The sequence below is a fragment of the Myxocyprinus asiaticus genome, chromosome 6 (genome assembly GCF_019703515.2).
Source record: "Myxocyprinus asiaticus isolate MX2 ecotype Aquarium Trade chromosome 6, UBuf_Myxa_2, whole genome shotgun sequence".
NCBI lineage: Eukaryota > Metazoa > Chordata > Actinopteri > Cypriniformes > Catostomidae > Myxocyprinus > Myxocyprinus asiaticus.
The window spans coordinates 14,132,291-14,156,798 of record NC_059349.1 but is presented as its reverse complement, the minus strand read 5'-3'; the positions used below and the strand labels follow the sequence as shown (position 1 = coordinate 14,156,798).

Sequence of the window (24,508 nt, the reverse complement as noted above, 5' to 3'; positions counted from 1 at the left end):
AAGAGGAAGATTTGGCAAGCAGGTTCGAGGGGCTTCAGAATGTGGATTGACTAAAATACATACTCCTCTCTCGCCAGGGATGTGCGTGCGCGAGTATTAAGTGCGAGTGCGAGGCAATCGTTTGTGTTCCACGACTACTACCGGGTCCTTGAATAACGTATAACGTGCGAGGCAGGTGGTGAAGTTTCTGGTGCCCCCTAGGGAGTTGGTGCCCTACACAGACCGCATAATATGCGTATAGGGAGCGGCGGTACTGTCTCTCACTCGAGTGCGAGTGATTATTAAGAGTGCTGGTGGTGGATCAAACAGTACATTAAGGACACCCTGCGGCACCACCACAAACCCTCTAGGAGTCGCGGACCCCCTGTTGAAGACCCTTGCTTTAACGCTTGAATGCAGTTCCGGGTCAGTTTGACCCGTTTAAACTTTTAACACCAATTTACATCAACTTAACTTTCACTTTTTGGTCTGAAACTTCATGACATCCTCCACAGAGGTGGTTTAAAAATAGTACCAGAAAAATTGTTACGGCTCAATTTGACCCAGTTCATATAGACTAATGAGAAAGCTGTAATATGCCAGAAAACTTGTATTTTGAAATTTGAATGCAGTGTCAAAACATTTTCAAAATTACACCAGAACCTAGAACTGTTTGAAAACATTAGAAACCAATATCAGTACACACCCACCTGCTGGCAATGCCAATCAAAAGATGGAGACACAACCCATGTTTTTTGGTGGTGTGTTAAGATCCAAGAATTTTGGTTGAAGGTTCAGAGTTTTATATGTGACGTATTGGGCACTCAAATTTCATTTTGCCCCAGACTCTGTATTTTGGGCGATGGGACGGTCATCAATATGGGGAATAAACACATCAAAAAACTGGGTTCTGACCAGTGTTATGATTGGCAGACAGCTTAATTTAAGGGGATGGAAATCGGATGGAGCACCCTCATTTCTGGAGTGGTGTGCGGAGATGGAGAGGGTGGCAGCTTTCGAGGAGGTGTCAAGTAGAAGGCTGGGGTTTTGGGAATTGTTTGATAGGAAATGGGGCAATTATTTAGTGTTTTTGGGGGACTCTCGGGGAGGGGCTGTGAAGAGAGAAGTTTAGTTTAATTATGTATGATTATATTTTCTTTTTTGTTTTGTTTTGTTTTTTGTGTGTGTATTCTTATATGTGACCACAAGGGTGTTCGTTGGGGGTCAGGGTGGGGTTGGTGATTGGGGATGGAGAGGGGTAATAGTGTGGGTTAAATGTTAAATGTTTATTCAATGTATATATGTTGTGTTTTTCTTTGTTATATATCTACAAATCAATAAAAAGTGTTAAATGAAAAAAAAAAAGAAACCAATATCAGTAGCGGAACATATTTGTTAGACCATGATAGAAGCAAATGTATGTGGGGTGTGGGGGGGCAATGATACTTCTGGTTTGTCCAAATCCCTAACTCTAAGTATTACACTTAAGTACCATTAAAAACAAAGAGGGAGCAATATGTTTTAGCAGGTTTTGCCCTCTCCACTTACAGTCCCCATTAGACTACTCTACCACTGTTTCTGTGTACTCAAGGGCACCATTTGGGAGTATGGGATGAGAGGTGTGGGGGGGATGCAGTGGATTGTTACTTGAGTCTGTGATATCCACCCTCCCCTGCCCCTACAGAGGCCATATGCTTTAGCTTCAAGAGGCTCAAATGCCTTGAGCTACAGTAAATGACATGCCCCTGTTGCCAGGTAGGCAAAATGGAGACCATTAGTCTTACCAAAGATCCATTTCTCTACACCTCACTAAGCTTCCAGAACTGGAGTAAGACAAAAATAAATCCCACTGGACTTCTGTGATGAAAGTTAAATCAATATGATGTGCATCCATTAATTCATGCCGACAGCCTCTATACCAGAGGGCTAACAGCACTGGAATCATTTAAAGAGCTTTGCATCAATTTATCCACATCCCTGCTCTCCTTAAATATATACTTAATTGAGCAATTTATGATTAGAATCTTGAACACTTGATACTACTGAGTAGCTTATAAAACAAGTCAGTACATTAAGTAAAATAACAGGTTTTGAAAGGTGAAATGTTTTCTTCAGCATTTTGCAAAGACAATAGATTAATAACATAATATCTTTCCTCAAATAACTATATCTTTAAAATGTAGGCCTAAACAGTGCTTTTTAAATGGGACATGGACATTTTTTAACATCAAGATTTTAGGTTACACTTTATAAATGAAAATATGTATTTAAGGTGCTCTAATTGGTCCCAATTTATTTTAGGTATTTTTGTTTTTGTTTTTTTTTTTTACTTTTAATACCTTTTTGTTTTTTGTTTTTTTGTTTTTTGCAGTTTACTTAATCATGCAAAGTGGCAAATGAAATTTTAAAGTATAAATATTCCATGTAGCCTCTCAATTAATACGTCATAAAAACTGCATGCATTAGGATCATTAGGATATATATATATATATATATATATATATATATATATATATATATATATATATATATATATATAGTTTTAAATAAAGTAGCCTATAGCATGCCATTTCACACCGCTGCCACTAATTTACATTTCATGTAAACTCTTTACCGTAGCTTACATTGGGATTGGTTGAGGTAAAATAACATCCTTTATATAATTTATATAGAAACTGAAATGCTCTCCCGTTAATTACTGGAATTGTATTCAGCTATAACAACTAGTTGTTTTGTTTGTTTGTTTTGCATATTATAAAAAGAGAACAGTTAAAGGGATAGTTCACCCAAAAATGAAAATCTCTCATCATTTACCCTCCCTCATGCCATCCGGATGTGTATGACTTTCTTCTGCTTAACACAAAGATTTTTAGAAGAATATTTCAGCTCTGTAGGTCCATACAATAAAAGTGAATGGTGACCAAAACAATGAAACTCCAAAAAGCACATAAAGGCAGCATAAAAGTAATCCATATGAATCCAGTGGTTAAATCCATGTCTTCAGAAGTGATATGATAGGTGTGGGTGAGAAACAGATCAAAAAGTGGAGATTGATAGGAAAAAAGGACTTAAATATTGATCTGTTTCTCAAACATATCATATAGCTTCTGAAGACATGGATTAAACCACTGGAGTCTTATGGATTACTTTTATGCTGCCTTTATGTGATTTTGGAGCTTCAAAGTTCTAGCCACCATTCACTTGCATTGTATGGACCTACAGAGCTGAGATTTTTTTTTTTTAAATCTTTGTGTTCAGCAAAAGAAGAAAGTCATACACATCTGGGATGGCACGAGGGTGAGTAAATGATAAAATAATTTTCATTTTGGGGTGAATTATTCATTTAACACTGCATTGGAGAAATACAGAAATGCATGCACTGGGAATGAATAAATAACAAATTCTACGTCATAATACTTAAGAAATGTGTTATTCTTGTCATAATGAATGAGTGGGGATTGGAACATGTTTTTCAACTGAGGATAACTATGGCCTGACATCACGACATTTCAAACGTATTGACTGTGACGTCAAGTTGCGGTATCGCAACCACAAATCTCCGTGCGTTGAAATGTAGTCTGACGTAGGCTTCTCAAACTAACTGATATGTATGGTGTGATTTAAAACGGTTATTGGCGTTTGTTTATCATTGCACCCGGCGTTGGTCTTTAAATGCGTGGTGCTGCACGGTGCACACATCCGTCAGTCACGCAGCATGCAGAGGAAGTCGGCAGGCAACGTGTGCATCGACGAATTAGCGATATAAAGCGGCATAAAACTACCGCGACGAACGTAATCGAGTAACATAACAGCCCGTGTTGCGTTATTGCGAATGTAGAGACTCGAAAACCGTAACTAGCGGCACAGATGGCTTTATTGGAGGGACTGGATTCGCTGTAGTTGGGGGTAATGGGATCTCTACGGTTATTTGCAGCCTGTCGGTAGGACACGGCAGCCAGACTGCAGCGGAAAGCCACTGCGATCTCTCGTATAAAGACTGGCGATTTGATATACAAAGTGCACAGAGTGTTTCCGTCTTTTTTTTTTTTTTTCGTCTTTGACTCGTCTAACAGCAAATGGGCTTTAATATTGGTCAAATGAAGTAATTTGAAGCCTATAATTCAGTCCCCGGGTGCAGTCTTGAGCGTGTGATGATAGGAGACACAATGACGCTTTTGTCTCTTTTGGGTCGCATCATGCGTTATTTCTTACTCAGGCCAGAGACCTTGTTTCTGTTGTGTATCAGCTTGGCCCTTTGGAGTTACTTCTTCCACACGGACGAGGTGAAGACCATCGTCAAGTCCAGCCGGGATGCCGTGAAGATGGTGAAGGGGAAAGTGGCGGAGATGATGATGAACGACCGGCTAGGGGGTCTGGACGTCCTGGACGCGGAGTTCTCCAAAACCTGGGAGTTCAAGAACAACAATGTCGCTGTGTACTCGATACAGGGCCGAAGAGACCACATGGAGGACCGCTTTGAAGTCCTAACCGATCTGGTGAACAGGAGCCACCCTTCAATATTTGCGATTTTTGACGGCCACGGTGGAGAGGTAAGACATTAGGGTGATGATGAGAGTAGATGACCAGCTTATACTTTTTGGTTCCCGGAACGTTAGTTTATGGTTATAAAAAAATAGCATCGCAAAATGGGAACCATATATTAACATTAAGGGAACGTTTCTGTGTTTGCAGGGAGACCTTTAAAGAAAGAGTTCACCCTCATGTATGACTTTTATATTCCGCGGAACAAAAAAGGAGAATTTTCGAAGATTGTACTGGCTGCTCTTTTTCATAGAATGAAAGTGAATGGGGACTGGAGCTGTAAAGCTCCAAAACGAAGAGAAAAAAAGCACCTGAAAGCAAATTTAAAGTGGTGTCTTTTTAAGATGTCTTTTATAAGGCTGTATACCGAACTAGATTGGAATAAATGTTCATATACTTAAGGCTAGGGCTGGGCGATTCATCAAATTTTATTTTCAATTACGATTTTGGCTTCCAACGATTATGAAAACAAAATAATCGAGACAAGACGATTATTGTGCTGCATTCCTTTTCGCAATGAAGCACCCCGGCGTTATATCTTTAAAGTATCCTTTATTTAAGTTCAAATTATAAGGAAGCGTGTTATGAAAGTAAACTCGAAGTGGAAGATGGATCGAAGTGAACAGAAAGGTGAGAGAGTGTAGTCTTAGCCCATTATACACTGGAACAAAATAAGTTTTTGATTAGTCTTTTTTGGCTGTTTCCCAAAATAATATTTAATTATAATATTTAACTCCTTTAAAACAACGTACATTTACTTTAGGAGCTATAATGCAGAAGAAAAAATTGTTATCGGAGAATGTTGAATACAATATTTAATCAGGGCTCGACATTAACGCTTGTCCGGGGCAAGTGGATTTTTGAAAGGGCAAGTGAAAGAGAATTTTACTTGCCCGACCAGACAAGCAGACTGATTAAAATTTCAATAATGATAGAATAACCAGCTATATTTGTGATAGCCTAGGCCTGTGTCACTTATTAGAAAGTTCTTATTCTGCTGTTGAAAGTAATGAAGAGCACGTAATTTTATAAATCGCTAGCGATCTAGTAACAGCTTCGTCCTGTTTGATTGACAGGCGGCGTATGTGTGTGTGCTGAACATGCGCGTGTGTTCTGAAAATGCTCACGCTAATGCACACCTGAACGGTTCAAAATTCCTCCAAAATGCCCGTCTTGGTGAGGTATTCATGTAAACACAGAGAGTGATGTCTAAAGTGAATGTAAACAGTGGAGAAAAAAGCATATTTGTATTAAAATGTATTAAAAGTATGAATGTAAGCTAATAGACCTGCTGCTGTCTAGTGTGCCAGTATAATAATCAAACAACCATAACAAGAAAATTAGAAAACGCTCTTTACTGAATAACTTTAGTAGCTTTAAAAAGTATTAATGTATTATAATCATACAGTGAATACCAGTAACAGTTTTATGTTGCATTTCATTCTGAATGTTTACTTGAATACTTGATAGTCTACTGCTGTTAAACACTTTTAAAGCTGTTAAACTAGCACTGAATTTTCTTAATTTGTATTTTGTTTTCTATTATTTTTTTTATCTATTTCTATTCTTTGCTTTTTTTTATTATTATTATTATTATTGTTATTTTATTACTGACTGTTTACTAGTCTTGAATAATTACTTAACTTGAAACCATTTTTCCATAATTAACTTATTAGTTAGTGTTATTATTTGTTGTGGTTTTGAAGCTGGTGTTGAGAATCATCACATTTCACTACAGACTCCTGAAATTTTGGTATTTTGATAATGTATAGCCTTTATTGTACATGGTAGATCTTGCTGCAATAACATGATGAAAAAGTAGATCTCATTCCATAGAAGTGTGATCACCCCTGCTGTAAATGATGGCGATGGAGACTTTTCTTTATTTGACCACCATATGTAACAAAATAATTACCATATGACAATAGCCTCCCCTACCCAGTGCAGTTTACATTTCAAGTTCAAGGAAATCCACTGTTAAAAAGACAATTTTTTTTATTTTATTTTTTTAAGTTCAATAAATGCACGATGTTGCCAAAGTCAATGAGTAATCGTGTTAAATAATCGTAGTGGCCAATCGATATATCGGCCAGGTCAATCAGTCAGCCAGTATTTGGCTATTTTGAGATTATGGGCTGATAACTGTGCCTGCTCCGTCGCTTAATGGAAGTAGTCAAAATTGACCAGTAGCCTTGATAATGTGCATTTTCTGTTTTCAGATATGTTTTAGTTAATTTTAATTAAATATTGTGTATAATAAATGTTAAATTCAGCCATTTTGAATATTGGAGACAACTAATCTGATTATACGCTCAATGTCTATGTTGGTTATGGGCCTGGTTCCAGTATTGGTTCTTTTATTTGTATTGCTTCCACAATTAACATTAACTTAGAGTGGTGTTTGTTTAGTGTGTAGATAAAATCTAGAACCTGAGTTTTACACAAACTGCCTTTATAATGATTATATGGGAGAATATATTTTCCTGAAAATAAATGTTCTAATGGTGGCAATTTAGATCCACGTGATAATTAGGCCTATCTGTTGCGTTCAGTCAGTTTCCCTTCCCCCAGGCTTGGAAGACATCTGCTCTAACCCGTCTTATTTTCCAGACTCAGGCAGATGTTCATTTTATATCCTTTCATTGTGTAGTATAAAGTAGACAAACATTGATTGGCTTAATGTTTGAATGCCCTCAGAGAAGCAGTTAATGAAATTAACCACTTACATGATTTAAGGGGATCCTATGGCTGTGGAAACCAATATAAACAGCACAGGGAACTATTTGATTTGCCAAATCTGATATAATGACAAATTCCCAACATTTAAAGAATTGTACTCATCAACCATCTTCCTCAAAATCCAAGTTGGCTGTTGCTGGCCCTTGAGATTGTATAAGGAATGTCTAAAATCTATTTATAGTGGTATTTGTTTATACAAATGGCCTCAGGCCTCTCTGCAATCCAAGCTGTTAATAGATTAAAATTGGCCAACCTCATGCTCTTCGGCCCCTGGAAAATGCCTTTCAATCTACACTATCTGCTCCCATAAACATTTGCTGACCCAAGCATTCTAAATCTCACTTGTTTGGCATTAAGCCCATTTAAATGCACACCAATAAACCAATAACTACCAAAAACCATCTTATTTTAAAAATTAGACAAAGCAAGAGAACTGGGTTTACATGAGATTTGGAATAATTGTTCTCTGCTTTTGACGTCAAACTGTAAAGAGACATTCGCACAACACTTGTGTACATTGAATAAGCCGGTAAGAACACTGGTAAAGGTGTTTACATGCATCACAAATTCTACCCATGTTGATCAGTTTATTCTTAAGCATTTTATGACTGTACACTGATAAAGGAAAGCCATTTAATGCATTCACATGATCACACACATTGTTGGGTTATTATGCATAATCGGTGTTAGAACGTGAATGTAAACGTACTCATTGTGACACTGATATCTGCTCATTTTACTTTGGTTGTTACATGGAAGAAAGTTACATGGCCCAGAATGATTAAAACTACTAAACATTCACTGACAATGGCATTCAATGTGTTTATAGTGTTTATAATTGTAATAATTATGAATGTTTTCTTAACAACATAGGTTGTTAACAGAAGGTGTGAAGGTGAACCACCTGCGCTCTGAAGGGCGTGGTAAGGACCTTAGGCACATAGCTTTTTCTGGGTTTGACAGTGGCTTTTGAAAGACCAGGGCCAAACTCCAGACATGAATTGTTGATTGATAGTGCATGCAGGTCACTGATCCGTTTTACTGAGGCCAGAGCTAGCAGAAGTGCAGTCTTAACAGAGTGCATATGCAAATCAACAGAAGCCAAAGGCTCGAAGGGGGGCCCTGCGAGATCTTTTAGGATTAAAGTCCCAAGTCGGGACTGTAGCCGGCCGAGGTGGGTTCAATCATCTTGCTCCTTTAAGAAACTTTGATTAAATTATGCTTGCCTATAGTGGCGCCGGCTTTATGTGCGTGATCCGCAGATATAGTCGCCTCATACACTTTGAGCGTTGACGGAGTTAGTCCTGCGTCTAATCGCTCTTGAAGAAATATGAGAATTTCATGTATGGGGCAGTTTACTGGGTCTTTGCCATGTGAGAGACTCCAATCAGTGAACACATTTCATTTTAGCGTGTAGAGGTGTCTCGTGGACGGCGCTCTGGCCTGTAAAATGGTGTTCATGACTGAATGTGTCAGTTTTGGCTGTTTAGCGTTCAGGGGCCACACATGCAGGTTCCACAGCTTGGGCTGGGTATGCCAGATTGTGCCTTGAGCCTGAGAGAGGAGATCCCTCCTCAGCGGTTTTGCCCATGGCGAGCTGAACAGCATCTCTATCATTTCCGGAAACCATGGCTGGTTGGACCATTTCGGCACAACCAATAGAATCGTTTCCTTGTCCTCTCAGACTTTGCATATTTGCATTTCGCCAGCCATTTGTGGGCCATTGCGTCCGCTCCCAGCGGGGCTTGGGACTTCGAGTACCAGAGGGAACAGTGGGAATTCCCCACTGATGCAAATACATAGATTTCTGCTTTATTGAATATTTCCCAAATCCTTAATACAGTTTGAGGATGAAGTCTCCATTCACCCGGTATCACCCCTTGGCATGACAATAGGTCCGCGCCATAATTCAGGCAGTCAGTCTCAACGGTGGTGGTGAATGAATTCCGCCTTGGTGGTTTACATATGCCACAACTCTCATGTTGTCTGAGCGAACCAGGACATGACAGTTCGCTATTTCTGACTGAAAAGCCTATAAGGCTAGGAATGCAGCCAATAGCTCTAGGTGGTTGATGTGCCATGCTTTCTTTGCACCTGTCCAGGTGCCGAAAGTCAGGCGTCCATCGCACACCGCCCCCCAACCTGTGTTGGAAGCATCCGTGGTCACTACTTTCCACCTGACAACCTGCCCCAGAGCGACACCTTGCTAGTAAAAAGCAGGAGCTGTCCAGGTTGCTATAGCAGCTATACAGTGGAGGGATATAGTAATGTGCATGCGCCTTTGGCACCAAGCATGCCGTGGCACACAGCGTTTGAGCCAGCACTGAAGAGGTCTCATGAGTAAGAGACCTAATGGAATGAGATGGATGCCGCCAGCATAGATTCCAAAGCTTTTTGAAACTGCTTCATTGCAAGTGTTTACTGTAGAATGGCCTGAACCTGGTCGCTTGTGCATGCCCGCTCGTGGAGTCAAGACGGACTCCCAAAAAGGAGATTTGTTGGCTGGGGGAAGAGCGTGCTCTTCGCCCAGTTCACATTGAGGCCCAAGCTGTTCAGATGTTGAACCAGTAAGTCTCTGTGCTGGCATTACAGAGCCTATAATTGTGCCAGTAACAGCCAATCATCGAGGTAGTTCAAGATGCGCACACCGCTCAGTTTCAGAGGGGCGAGAACCGCATCGATGCACTTTGAACGTGCGAGGAGCTAGAGACAGTCCGAAGGGCAGGACTTTGAATTGATACGATGTTCCCCTGAAAGTGAATCTCAAAAACATCCTGTGATGTCGTACAATTTGGATAAGAAAGAATGCATCCTTCATATCTATCGACGCAAACCAATCATGTGGGCGTACATGTGATAAGATCCGTTTCTTAGTAATAATTTTGAATGGGTGATTTGTGAGTGCACGATTCAAATGTCTCAGATCCAGGATCTGCCAAAGCCCGCTGTCTTTCTTTGGGACAAGAAAATAACGTGTGTAAAACCCTTTTGGGGCATGACAATTTGGCACAACCTCTATCGCGCTTTTCACGAGGAGATTGTGTATTTCGGCTCGTAAGACTGGCGCGTCTTCGGACAAAACCGTGGAGACAGAACACCGTTGAAACGGGGTGGCCAGTGTGCAAATTGGATCATATAAACATGTTTGATGCACCCATTCTGAAATACCCATTAGGGCTCGCCACGCGTCCGTGTAATGGGACAGAGGGCAATTTGGTTTGCTCACCGTATGATATAATGCGTCACTCACCATAGAGAAGTGGTTGCGCATAATGTGTGTGCTTTGAAGAGAAAAGGGGTTCTTTATTGAGAATGTGTGAGCATCTCGTGCATTTGCAACGAGTGCTGTGTTTTCTTTTGCATTCATTGCATTTTTATTACATTTATTTGAGTGCAAGACACAAAAATAACATTTTTAACAATATTGGGAACAACAATATTCCTTTACCGACAAACAGTAGTGGGGAGATAGGGAACAGTGTTTTGTGTCTCCAATCGAGCCTTCTTTGTAGCAGACCCAGAGGGAACTGTGGGCTCTGCTTTCTGCTTCAAAGGGCTGTGCCCGTCAGGAGCGCTTTTGCCGCACAGGGGGATTTGTTCCGCCGGTGCGAAGCAGGCGCTGATATGGTTGCTTCTCACCGGTGGCTCGGTGGCGGCAGGTGCCAGTGATGAGGCAGCAGGTATGGGGCTTTTAGTCAGGCGCTGGCTCGAAACAGAGCGAGGGCGAACCGGCTGTGATGTACTCCATTTGGGCATAAAGTGTCTCATAGCCTGTGACTGCTGCTGAGTCGCGACGTAACGCTCAGCAAACTTATTCACAGAGCCGCCAAAGATGCCGGCTGGAGACACTGGAGCATCCAACAGAGTGGCTTTTCCCCCATCACTCATTTCAGTGAGGGTCAGCCATATATGTCAATCTAGAAGGTTGCCCATGGACGTGCCTCCACTTGTGAATCCTCAGGTATCAACGGAAGAGGAGGGCGTGTGAGGCTGAATCGTCTCTCAGAACAAGGGCGATTCATGAGCTAAGCATCTTGAGACTCATGCCCTCGCAGTGAGGACAGTCTGTCTCCAGGAGAGCTGACTCTGCGTGGGCATGGTCCAGACAGTAAACGCAGCTCTCATGCTGATCTGACGGTGGGATGTGCCTCTCGCACAAGAAACACTAACAGAATGACATTTTTTAAAAAGATGCAAACACGTAAGTGACTCTTTTAGATATATAAATATATATTTATATCACAGAAAATACAATACGCAATATGCAATTGCTTTGTAAGGATACACATCACCTGCCGAAGCACTGCAGGGAATCAGGATGCTGAGGCACGTTCACCAGCGGAGTGTCAAGTGGTGAGGTGGAGTGATGTTCGCTGGAGCGCTGCAGGGGAGCGGAGAGTCTTCTTGTTGCCGTAAAGATTCCTCCCGCTGAATTGTGTATATCAACAGCAAAGGGTAGAGGGCTTCTAGTCAAGAGATGATCGCTGTCCTGAAGGAAGAAATTCTGAGGAATTGGTGTTTGTGCACCTGTTTTTATAGCGGACAGTTTCATACCAAAACAGGCGGGGCTCAAACACCATAGCCAATATTAGAATATTGGCGTTATTGTAGAGAGGTTTCAACTAGGTTGAGTAATAAGTCACTCCCCCATATGCGTTATTAAACGCAATGTCAAGTGTACCGAGTCGTAAGGGAACAGGATATTATACCTCACCCAGTTAGAAGTCTGGACTAAACAAAATCTCTGTTTTTATTAAATCTTCAGGAAGCTTTCCATTAGCATTTTTTAATCATTGCTCTCATGTTTATTTATTAAAGCAGTGAAGGGCTGCTGTAATTGTTTTTTTTTTTTTTTTTGGGGAACAGGTAAGCGCTGACAGCCAGTTGATTGAAGCACATCTCAGCAATAGATAGAACTGATTAACTCTTTGATTAAAAGGGACTGTTTTCAGTGAGACATTAAAGATCATTCGGGTTGTGGTTAAGGTTTGTATGCATAATATAGGGTCCTATGAAATCAGTTTTATTTTATTTTTTTCCAAATTCCATTTTATTTTTTCCTAAATTCTGTTTTCAATTTTATTTTATTCTGTTTTAAAATGTTATCATAAAAACATTCTAATTAAAATGAATTCATGATATTTAAATAAAATGAAAAACAAAACAATAATTTTTCAACATACCATGACATTATTTTTAATCAAATGAAGTGTTTCTAATTACTCAAAATACTTCAAATTAAATACAAAGTGTATTAATTAAATGCATCATTTAATAAATATTTAAATTATTAAATAAATCATTAAATACATAGTGAATTAATTACATGCTAAATTAAATATTTAATCAAGTCATTAAATACATAATGAAAAAAACAGCATAGCATTACAGTATTAATGAAAGCACTGAAAACATATTCAGTATAATAGCATTCTTGCTTGTGAGATATTGCTTAAATATAATGTTAATATTATTATTATTATTATTATTATTATTATTGTTTATTACTACATTGAATATTACATTTTAATATTAAACATTTAGATAAACTATACAGTTATAGTATATTTCTGTCTCAATTTCATAAATTTCACTTGTCTTGTTAAATTGTGCTTTTATTTCAGTGGAAAGCCGGCTGAAGCAATTTGAGTTTGTATGTTTTTGAAGACAGCTTCACACCTCAGGATAAGCAGTTTGCTTTATGGTAAATGTGCGTATAAAACTGCAAAAGGCTGTGATTTAATTTATATAAATATATAGTCTGCAAATGCTGCACGCTTTAAGCTTAATGCTCGTTCTGCTGTCTGTAATCTATTACAAACACAAAGCGCAAGATATGCTTATGAAGAAGTGTTATCAGTGTTTTAGCTGCTTGCTTCACAAATTCCCTTTGAAGCGCACCACACATTCAGACTGTGTATTCATTTTAGTAAATCTAAGCCTTTTGTGGTTTAATCATCACACTAGGACATATCACAATTTTAATTAGATTAATTGAGCATTAATACATTAATTTCCTCCCAAATATGTCAGGTTCCATGACATCCACGTTTAATAGTTAATTCTGTTTTTATGACTGGATTGCACGACTTCGGAACGGTCATGGAAATTCATTGGCCAAAAAAAGTGTGGGAACCTGATTAAATATGTCAAAAGTAAAAACTAGGTCTTGAATATAGTGGATCCAAGGGGCCTGTTAAAAATATCGTTTTTTGCCCCATGGTGTCTGCTAATGATGAGCTCTCACTAACAATGACTAACACTGTTGCCTTAATCAATTCTTGTCTTACACTTCCGTTGTGTGCTCTTCCTCTATTCCCTTGTGGTGTGGTTTCCTCGTTATTATAATCTTGAATTAGGCCTAGTAAATTGGGCTTTTAATTAGCAATGGTGGTATGAAAACATACTGTATGACTGTTATGTTAGATCAAACATTACATGTGAATATGGTCGTCGTCTTTGACTCTATAATTCTAAAGACACTGAATGGGAGAATTTCATGAAAACATGTCCAGGTCACATTTCACCCCAAATTAAAGAGGGGAAAAAATACTGTATGAATCAAATGAAGCCAATTTTTAGAGGGATCTTTCTGCATTGTTACATTATGACAATTAAACATATTCCCCCCAGAAATTCTCATCACCATAACGCAAAAAAATCATTCCATAATGCATCCCACCTTTACAATTTTTTCAGTATTATAATGAAAGTGTGGATTTAGTTCAGCAAACATTTACGGATAATGATTTTTTAATTAAAGCATAAAGGCAGTACAACAAATGCTATTATGATGTAAAAATACTTCACAGTTTGAATGATATATAGTACATATATTTTGCATTACAGTAATGATTACTGTAAGAATACCTTTTTTTTTTTTTTTTTTTTTTGTGATCGTATCTTCATGAAAGTAAAGCACACTTTGCTCCAAGTTTTATTAATGTGAAGAAAAAAAATCCCTAAAAGTATTTTTTGTTATGCCAAATATAACTTAAATGCATAAATAATACTCTATATATTCACACATTTCTTCCTTTTTTTTTTTTTTATTGGGGTAAAATATGAGCCGGACATGTTCTTCACCCGAATGCTCTGACACTGAGATGTTTCAGTTAGACCTGTTAAGCTCTTGAATCAGCAAAACACAGGTGCGTTTCGGTAATAAAGCGCTCATTGTGTTGATGTGTGACTGAAGTAAAATAGATCCTTGACTGCAGAGTGTGTTTGCGGTAGGAGGGGTCTTGAGTGGATTTGTGAATAAAGGTCACTTCAGGTCACCACCACCCTGCTTTCTTTGTTCGTGAGACACAATGATGAACAGACTTTGAATAATTCAGATTGCGACACCTGCAGAGGAGTATAACCCTGCAAACTGTGCTATTACCGGTTTAGTGCAACTCCCAAAAATGTGGTTCAGTGTTTGAATGGGGACTTTTAAGGAATGCACAGCTAAAACATACAAGACGTTTATTTATTTACAAAAATAAAAAAGATGGAATTATACCTAAAAAAAAAAAAAAAAAAAATGAAGTATATAGAACAACAGTATACCTAACATATATAAAATCTTATTAGGTATAATGTATATTCAGTTACGCCCATACTCAACAAATATTGTGTTCACAGTTCAAGGATAGCATGGCAGAATTTAGCCGTTTCTCAGTCACTGACTGATCTAACACTAGAGAGAGAGGGTCCTCCTCATAGCAACTCTGTGCTATTTACAGGTTTAAAATCTGTACCATGTGCAAAGTGACCCTGAGCAACATCTGCTCATTCTGTGAAAGTGTTTGGTATGAACAGTGCTTCTATGTAAATAATGCATAGGCTTCATCAGGAGGCTCTGCAGTGTCTTTTCGAACAAGCAGCAACTCTGTTACCCAGGAAGGGGCTTAGAAAGCAACTGCAGCATTCTCTTGGCAGACAGGTATTATGTTTGCTTCTCTGGTTTCATCATTGTATTTATAGTGTGGCATTGCTGAGTCACTGGCAAAGGCTTAAACTCAGAAGACGCCCAGGGCTCTAGTGTGAGCTGCTATAAGGAATCCAAACCATCTTGAGTGATGATGGGGAAAGAGAGTTGGGGAATGAAATAATGCCCTTACTCTTTCAATATGTTTTGGTGTTTTAGCAGTATTCAGAAAGGGCACTCGCCCTCCAGAGACTTTCTGTACTTTTATTTGTATTCTGCTGCAACCCTTATCTGGCAGAAGCTCTTATGTCTCTCTTAAGTTGAAACCTGAATTAATTAAACCTTTTATTTTGTATATTTGCCCTTTACCAAAATGACTAAGCATCTTTTACTGTGTGGGTGACTCACCAAACCTGTCAAGAACATTTCTGTGTCATAATTCACCCCTAAATAATAAGGAAGTAATAAGAAATTACTGTATATTTTGCATTCATTTTTTTTTTTTTTTTTCACATTGTGGCATTTTCATGACTATTAAAGGAATAATTCGGGTTCAGTACAAGTTGATTTCAATCTACAGCATTTTTGGCATAATGTTGATTACCACAAATAATTTCAACCTTTAAAAAAAGTAAAAATCAAGGTTACAGTGAGGCACTTACAATGGAAGTGAATGGGGCCAGTTTTTAAAGGCAGAAATGTAAAGCTAATAATTTTATAAAAGCACTTACATTAAACGTGCTATATGTAATATTTTTACTGTACTAAATCATAAAATGACCATAATATGTCATTAGAGAATTAGGAAACATGCTAAGTTGAAATACTGGCTTCTCCGATAACAATGCTACAGCCGGTATATTCTACTTGGAAGTTTCCATTCCGGGCAGGAATGTCTGTTTATGTTTTGGCCTGTGTGATCCCACCCACTGCCCACTCACCAGTGGTATTTCGACACCGCCGGGTTGCCAGATTTGAACAATTTGCAGGCAAACAACACTGAGTGCTGCAGCCATGGAAGACAGCAAACGAACTGGATCAGAGATAACAGATTCCACACGACCTAAAAAGCCTCGCCATCCGTTTTAAAAACCACCATCACCAGAGGCGTAGTAAAACAAGGATAAATACTGGAGATGCCTTTGGAAGATGGAGACAGCTTAAAGCCCAGAAATCCTTTAAAAAGGATGCTGAGTTGGCTAATTTGCATGTCAACATTCTGGCAACCCGCATGAGCTTATAGTCTGGGGCGGGGCAGACAACTCTCCAATATTTTGAATGTGGACTGCATTACCCATTTCAAACGCTTGTTGTCAATCTTATATATAGCCCTGTAGTTGTTTAAATTGTTCTTTATACATCATAGCAACAAAGTTGTAAAATTAGATATAACTTTACACAGAAAAGGTTTGTTAGCATTTTTCACACTAAAATCATGTTAACACACTGTTTACATCTTGTGGCTTTATTTTTGAAACTGAGTATTTTAGCGTTTATGGATTGGCCCCATCCACTTCCATTGTAAGTACCTCACTTATTATTTTCACATGCATAAAAGTGAAAAAAGTACTAATGCATTGCTTTATTTAAATCTGCATAAATTAAGGACAGTACAAATACTATCATGACGTATGAATACATTTAAATATTTATTTTTGCATTACAGTAATGACCAGTGTTGTGTAGTACTGGATTACATGTAATCTGTATTATGTAATCATTACAAAAATCAAGTTTGAAAACGTAATGAAATCCAGTTACAAGTACTTGAATTATTTTAATTATTAGATGTAGCAAAACATTCAATAAGTAATCCAAAATTAGTCAGATTAGATTACCGAAAAGTGTAATCTTAAAGATTACATCTCTACAAAACACTGAAATTGACAATGACATTTGTTGCTTTAATCCCAAAATCAATCTTTCACTATATGTGCAAATCTCTATATGATACCAAAGTTTGCGCTATTTGACTAAAAATGTCTGTGATTACCCACTGGCTGGTGAAGGTTCAGATTTCACTCACCTGTCATTGAGTTGTTTATTGGTGAAGAAGTTCTTTTTACTGCATGTTGAGAGTTTGATTTCACTCATATGTCCAAAAGTGAACTCCATTTGTCTTTCATCTTGTTTAATAGCCATTCTGTTCTTAACAGTCAAACAACAAAAAAATTAATATTCTAATCATGAATAGCACGGGTGAGGTAAAGAAGCCATTCAAGTCCTCTCTTGTTAATATGCGCTCATTTACAGACTCTCTTTACAGAACTGCTGGTTTTCTTAAAGAGACAGTTCTGATTTTGATTTGTAGAACACTTGCTAAATGTAAATACTTGTAGTGTAAATTATGCATTAAACAAACTTGTAACAAAATATATGTGCAATATAATGTCATATTTATTGATGGAATGTATGGATTTGTACATTTTAAAAAGCTAAAGTGACCAAAATGTAAAAGAAATCAAAAATAATTTAAGTGCATTCAGAAAGTGTTCAGACCCCTTAATTTTTTCACATTTTGTTATTTTGCAGCCATATGCTAAAATACTTATAAAAAAAAAAAAAAAAAAAAAATCTACACTCCATACCCCATAATGACAAAGCAAAAACCAGATTTGACAACTTTGCAAATGTATTAAAAAGAAAAAACTGAAACATCACATTGACATATGTATTCAGACCCTTAACGCAGTACTTAAAGCACCTTTGGGAGCGATTACAACCTCAAGTCTTTTTGGGTATGATGCGACAATCTTTGCACACCTGGATTTGGGGATTTTCTGCCATTCTTCTCTGGAGGTCCTCTCAAGCTCTGTCAGGTTGAATGGGAACTGTCAGTGGACAGCCATTTTCAGGTCTCTCCAGAGATGTTCGATTGGGTTCAAGTCCGGGCTCTTGCTGGGCCACTCAAAGACATTCACATAGTTGTCCCGTAGCCACTCTTGCGGTGTCTTGGCTGTGTGCTTAGGGTCATTGTCCTGTTGGAAGGTGAACCTTCGGCCCAGTCTGAGGTCCTGAGCGCTCTGGACCAGGTTTTCATTAAGGATATCACTATATTTTACTGCGTTCAGCTTTCCTTCAACCCTAACCAGTCCCCCAGTCCCTGCTGCTGAAAAACACCTGATGCTACCACCACCATGCTTCACTGTTGGGATGGTATTGTGCAGGTGATGAGCGGTGCCTGGTTTCCTCCAGACATGATGCTTGGAACTGAAGCCAAACAGTTTAATCTTCGTTTCATCAGACCAGAGAATCTTGTTTCTCACAGTCTGAGAGTCCTTTAGGTGCTTTTTTAGGTGTCTTGCACTGAGGAGAGTCTTCCGTCTGGACACTCTGCCATAAAGCCCAGATTGGTGGAGTGTTGCAGTGATGGTTGTCCTTCTGTAAGTTTCTCTCATCACCACACATGATCTCTGGAGCTCAACCAGAGTGATCATCGGGTTCTTGGTCACCTCTTTCACCAAGGCCCTTCTCCCCAGATTGCTCAGTTTGGCCAGTCACCCAGCTCTAGGAAGAGTCCTGGTTGTTCCAAACTTCAATTTAAGAATTATGGAGGCCACTGTGATCTTGGGAACCTTCAATGCAGCTAATTTTTTTTTTTTTTTTTTTTTTTTTGTAGCCTTCCCCAGATCTGTGCCTCAACACAATCCTGTCTCTGAACTCTGCAGGCAGTTCCTTTGACCTCATGGCTTGATTTTTGCTCTGATATGCATTTTTAGCTGTGAGACCTTATATAGACATGTGCCTTTCCAAATCATGTCCAATCAATTGAATTTGCCACAGGTGGACTCCAGTCAAAGTGTAGAAACATCCCAAAGATGATCAAGAGAAATGGGATGCACTTGAGATAAATGTCAAGTGTCATAGCAAATAATCTGAAGGTCTGAATACTTACGTCAACGTGATATTTAAGTTGTTTCTTTTTAATACATTTCCAAAGTTATCAAAAATCTGTTTTTTGATTTGTCATTATGGGGTATAGAGTGTAGATTGATGTGGAAAAATGTTTTATAATTTAAAGCATTTTAGCATAAGGCTGCAACATAACAAAATGTGAAAATAATTAAGGGGTCTGAATACTTTCTGAATGCACTGTATTTTTGTAATTTACCTAGTTAGAAGGTCAGCAGCATTAGCTGGGAGAGAATTTAGATCATATATAAGCAATAGGACATTGTAACTAAAATACACCCATATGAATCAATATCGAATCAAATGCAGAATCGAACAGAAACAAGAGCTTGTGATTTGCAATCAAATCAAATCGGGAAATCTGTATCAATACCCAGCCCTAGTATTCACTGCAATTTTTTTTTTTTTTAATAGTACTAAGGTTATTTGAAATGCAAAAGTTTTCATTTTTAAGAAGTGATGGTCATCTTAAGATGTTAATATGGTAGAATAGTCTGATAAGCAACTCAATTCACTTCCATCAGTGTGCATTTCTTCAATCAATCTGCATTTCTTCTTTCTTTGATTTAAAAACTTTTTATATTATTAGTGGCACTAAATGCAGCAGAATTTCAAATTAACTTGTATTTTCAACAAGGACGAATGTCTTTAAATGTAATATCAACAGGAATATCATCTCAGATTTTTTTATTGTCTTTGCTGTTGCTTCATTTCTCTTCTCTCAGGCAGCTGCTGATTATGTGAAGGCCCACCTGCCCGAGGCTCTGAAACAGCAGCTGCAGGCCTACGAACGGGAAAAGAAAGACAATGCCCTCTCCTATCCCGCAATTCTAGAACAGCGCATTCTGGCTGTGGACAGGGACATGGTGGAAAAGTTATCCGCCTCTCATGATGAAGCAGGTGAGCAGGCATGGATGTGTGTAGGAGATGGCATACATGGGCAACAGGATGTGAACATCTGAACACAACAACCATACTGTATGTGTTTGTTGAACATTTAATTTAAAAAGGAATAGTTCACCTGAAAATGTAGGCTGAATTACTCCCCTTCATTTCCAGGCACAACTTGTTTGCTTGCCTTGTTGTCAGACCGGGAACTGACGGTGGCAAACGTAGGTGACTCTCGGGGTGTTCTCTGTGATAAGGACGGCAATGCTGTGGCACTGTCACATGACCACAAGCCTTACCAGCTAAAGGAGCGCAAGAGGATCAAGAGAGCAGGTGAGTTTACCTTCATCAACACTTAAAGTGAGGTACTACAAGAAAGAGTGTATTTATTTTCTTTGGCATTTCATGGCCCTTTTAAAGCAGTCTCATTTGCTTAAATACAAAGTGTTTTATTCAATATTTTGTTAAATCAAAAACCTTTTAATAAGAGTCTGATAACTATCAAACACTTAGATATCACATTAAAAACACAAAAATGAAACCTATTTTTCTGTGGGGTATATATCATTTTTGATAGTATGTGCATTTTTGTGCATAAGATGCTTGATTTTCATATTTTTTACATCTTAAAAGGATATTCACAATACCACTACCAAAAAGTCTTGTTTTATGTGTACATTAATATCATTTGTTATTAGTGAATTCATTTCTTTTTGATTCACCTGCAGTACCTCCCTTTAAAGGGATAGTTCACCCAAAAATGAAAATTCTCTCATCATTTACTCGCCCTCATGTCATCCCAGATGTGTATGACTTTCTTTCTTCTGCTGAACACAAACAAAGATTTTTAGAAGAATATCTCAGATCTGTAGGTCTTTACAATGCAAGTGTATGGTGGCCATAACTTTGAAGCTCCAAAAATCACATAAAGGCAGCATAAAAGTATTACACACGACTCCAGTTGTTAAATCCATGTCTTCTGAAGTGATATGAAAGGTGTGGGAGAGATACATATAAATATTTAAGTCCTTTTTTGCTAGAATTCTCCTCCCTGCCCAGTAGGTGGTGATATGCACAAAGAAAGCGAATTGCCAAAAACAAAAGAAGAATTAAGTAAAAAGTGAAAGTAGAGATTTATAGTAAAAAAGGATTTAAATATTTATTTGTTTCTCACCCACACCTATCATATCTCATCTGAAGACATAGATTTAACCACTGGAGTCGTATTAATTACTTTTATGCTGCCTTTATATGCTTTTTGGAGCTTTAAAATTCTAGCCACCATTCACTTGCATTGTATGGACCTACAGAGCTGAAATATTCTTCTAAAAACCTTCATTTTTGTTCTGCAGAAGAAAGAAAGTCATACACATCTGGGATGGCATGAGGTTGAATAAATGATGAGAGAATTTTCATTTTTGGGTGAACTATCCCTTTAACTAACTATTGTTATTGGACCCTTTTCACAGACTGTGATGACACGTTTTTGCCTTATTAGCAGTGCAAATCTAGCGAACATTTTAAAATATTTTTTATATTTTAATTGTTTAGTGTAAATTTATAAAATTACACTTTGTTTTATATTACCCTGGCATAAATTAAAACAACAACAAACAAGTCAACACTGCTGCGACAACAAGATCACACGTTAAGTCGGCATGTTGTTTCCGAAAGTTCCAGTACCTTAGGATCAGCAACATTACGCTGACTCACTGACAAGAGGCATCTTCCATCAGACATGTTTGCATCATCTTGGCTTGCCTTCCTTTGTTGCATGACCAGATGAGCATTGCGTCAGCAGCATGGGAGACCCGGGTTGTATCCCACGTTGAAACCACGAAGTGCTCATGTTCGCAAAATCAGTGACGAGCGTGATTCGGAGGTTGCATTTTTCCCCCTTACATTACATTTTTACAACACTAATGGTTAGGTTTATGTTTGGGGTTGGGGGTACAATTCATAAAATATGCATTTCTCTTCACTGTATTACATCCCGTACAGCTGAAAACAGCTCGCTTTACAACTCGCTTTTGGCACCCCCTTGGACATTTCACCCACAAAATGGAGCTCGCACGTGTCCATGCGCTAACAACACTTTACCAAATTTCGGTCAGCATAGACGATTTCAGTAGTGGAGTTTTTGTTTTGCTGTTAGAGCAGATGGAAGTGGAAAAAAAATTGCTCCACGCTCCACTGACAGAAGTAAAAGGCAGATAATAATGACATTTGATGTAATTATGGGATAACTCGGATAACTTGGCCAGCATATGCAAAGATCATCAAAAACTAGCGCGGGTGCAGTGACACTATTTTCACAAAGTTTAACAGCATAAGTTGTATATAAATGCATAAATATGTTCACGTTTAGCAGTGAAGTAAATTTACAGGCCAAATTATGACGACTCTAGCGCTGGTGCATCCGCATTTAACTGTAGGTGCTAGAATTGTCCTGCCCCATACTGGAACGGAAAGTATGATTGGTTAGCAGATATTCTATTTCAGCAGGAACTAATGTTCTGATTGGTTGCTCAGATGAGTCGGCAATCTATCTTGCCCGTGCCTTCCATTTAACCGCTCCTGCTGCACCGTGCGCATTTAGAGAGAATCTCTGTACACTTTTTTAAATAAGAAAATCACAATTTACTCGGCGATGCTGTGGCATCGCATCTACTTTTAAGTAGATTGAAACGTTACGGGTCAAAAGCCTACTCGTTTATTCTGGCGAGACAAATCTGGCTAAAATCTTCACTGATTTTGGTGAGCATACGCAAAATCCTTAGAAAGATAGGTGGGCATACAAAGTATGCTTGCGTATATGCTAGATTACACTACTGGTTTCAAACCCAGAAATGTGAAAAGGGTGCATAAACATGACCAAACTTGTGAAATTGACAGTTGTTATGACTATGAAGATGTTTGACAAATTAGCACTAGCACAAGTCCTTATGATGGCTTTCTGGAAGTGCAGACGGCTTCACTAGCAACACATTATATTATTATAGCACAGTATGTCTCTGCTATATTATTAAATATACTCTCATTCATCAGGTGGTTTCATCAGTTTTAATGGTTCTTGGCGTGTTCAGGGTATCCTTGCCATGTCGCGCTCATTGGGTGACTACCCTCTTAAGAACCTGAATGTGGTCATCCCAGACCCAGACATCTTGACCTTTGACCTGGACAAGCTACAGCCTGAGTTCATGATCTTGGCCTCCGACGGTCTGTGGGATGCATTCAGCAACGAGGAAGCTGTGCGCTTTGTCCGGGAACGATTGGATGAGCCGCTCTTTGGTGCCAAGAGCATTGTGCTGCAGTCCTTCTACCGCGGCTGCCCCGACAACATCACGGTCATGGTGGTGAAGTTCAAGAGCAGCTCTGGGAGCAAAACTGGAGAATAATTTGACTGTAAACCAATAAACCGCCTCAGTTGTCTTTCCATGTATATTGCCAGAGGCTAAACAGTGTAATATAAGAGGCACACAAAAATCTCACAATTACGATAAACTGTATAGGCACGCATTTGCATGTGCAAACATGCATTCCCATTGTTTTTTGTTTTATTTGTTTTTTTGTGCCAAAAGGACACTTTTTAAAATGTTTTGGAAATTACTCTTCTTTCAGTTATCCTTCACACTGAAAAAATCATGTATACTGGCCTTCCTTATAAAGAGCAATATTATTTGTGAATTAAACCGCAATTGGCGTAAATGACCTTTATTGCCTTGAAGATGCACTTTTAGTATTTTGTTTTTAATATCATACCTTATGTTTGTTTTCTTTTGTTGTTTTTGTGTATGAAAGAGCTGGCAATACCGTATCTAGCTCTTTCGTTTTTATGTGCATGATCCACTCATATCAGTTTAGAGGATCTATGCTGATTTACACTGGTGCTGTTCATCAGTTATACTGTAAGTGATGGTTAGAATAAGACTTAAGTAATGTTGGATTAAGAAAGAATGTTACAACTTGAATAAACTGTTGTTCTTCATTATACGTCTGTATCAAATGCATAACTTATGGTCAAAAGGAATTCAGAAGTCATTCCTTCCCTTTTAAGTCACTATTTCTGTTTGGTATATCAATACAAACATGGACCTTAGGTGGTGTGTTATGTAATTATTATGTGACCGTTTAAGATGGTTAAATTATCACTGGCAAATAGTTTCATTCTCTTTAACTACTAGTTTACTGAAAAAAAAAAAAAAAAACTATTTCCATAACAGCCCCAATCAAAACAAAAGTTTAATTTCTTGCACTGTGCGAAATGTATGTGGGAGTTTGAAGCGATAAATAAACTTAAATTCAGTCTGAAATAACCTGTCTTTGTTTTCTCTGAAATTGTAACACATTTGTTTTTAAATGTAACAGTTAATGAATGTTGTCATTATTCTCAGTTCTTCCTTCTCCTTTCAATTACTTTCTAGAGCAGCTGTACACAACCTTTAGTTCAGGGGCCAAGTTGACTTTTTTTTTTTTTTTTTTGTTTGCAAGACCCATATTTTTTAAATGCCCTTTTCCTCCATTTGAGCGTTT

The 24,508-nt window shown here is 38.3% G+C and overlaps 1 protein-coding gene across 1 annotated transcript; it reads left to right on the top strand.

The window, feature by feature from the left end:
* Positions 1-3,537: 3,537 nt before the first annotated feature.
* Positions 3,538-24,291, top strand: LOC127443071 (protein phosphatase 1L-like). The gene is made up of 4 exons (XM_051701566.1): positions 3,538-4,529; positions 19,813-19,987; positions 20,147-20,308; positions 23,024-24,291. The coding sequence occupies exons 1-4, from the start codon at positions 4,131-4,133 to the stop codon at positions 23,371-23,373; spliced, it is 1,086 nt and encodes a 361-aa protein (XP_051557526.1). The 5' UTR covers positions 3,538-4,130; the 3' UTR covers positions 23,374-24,291.
* Positions 24,292-24,508: the final 217 nt, after the last annotated feature.

Excerpts from the sequence above, each read along its gene's own strand:
- LOC127443071 (XM_051701566.1), top strand. The coding sequence starts at position 4,131 with ATGATAGGAGACACAATGACGCTTTTGTCTCTTTTGGGTCGCATCATG. Across the intron at positions 4,530-19,812 it reads TTGACGGCCACGGTGGAGAG|GCAGCTGCTGATTATGTGAA; the intron begins GTAAGACATTAG and ends CTCTTCTCTCAG. Across the intron at positions 20,309-23,023 it reads CAAGAGGATCAAGAGAGCAG|GTGGTTTCATCAGTTTTAAT; the intron begins GTGAGTTTACCT and ends CTCATTCATCAG.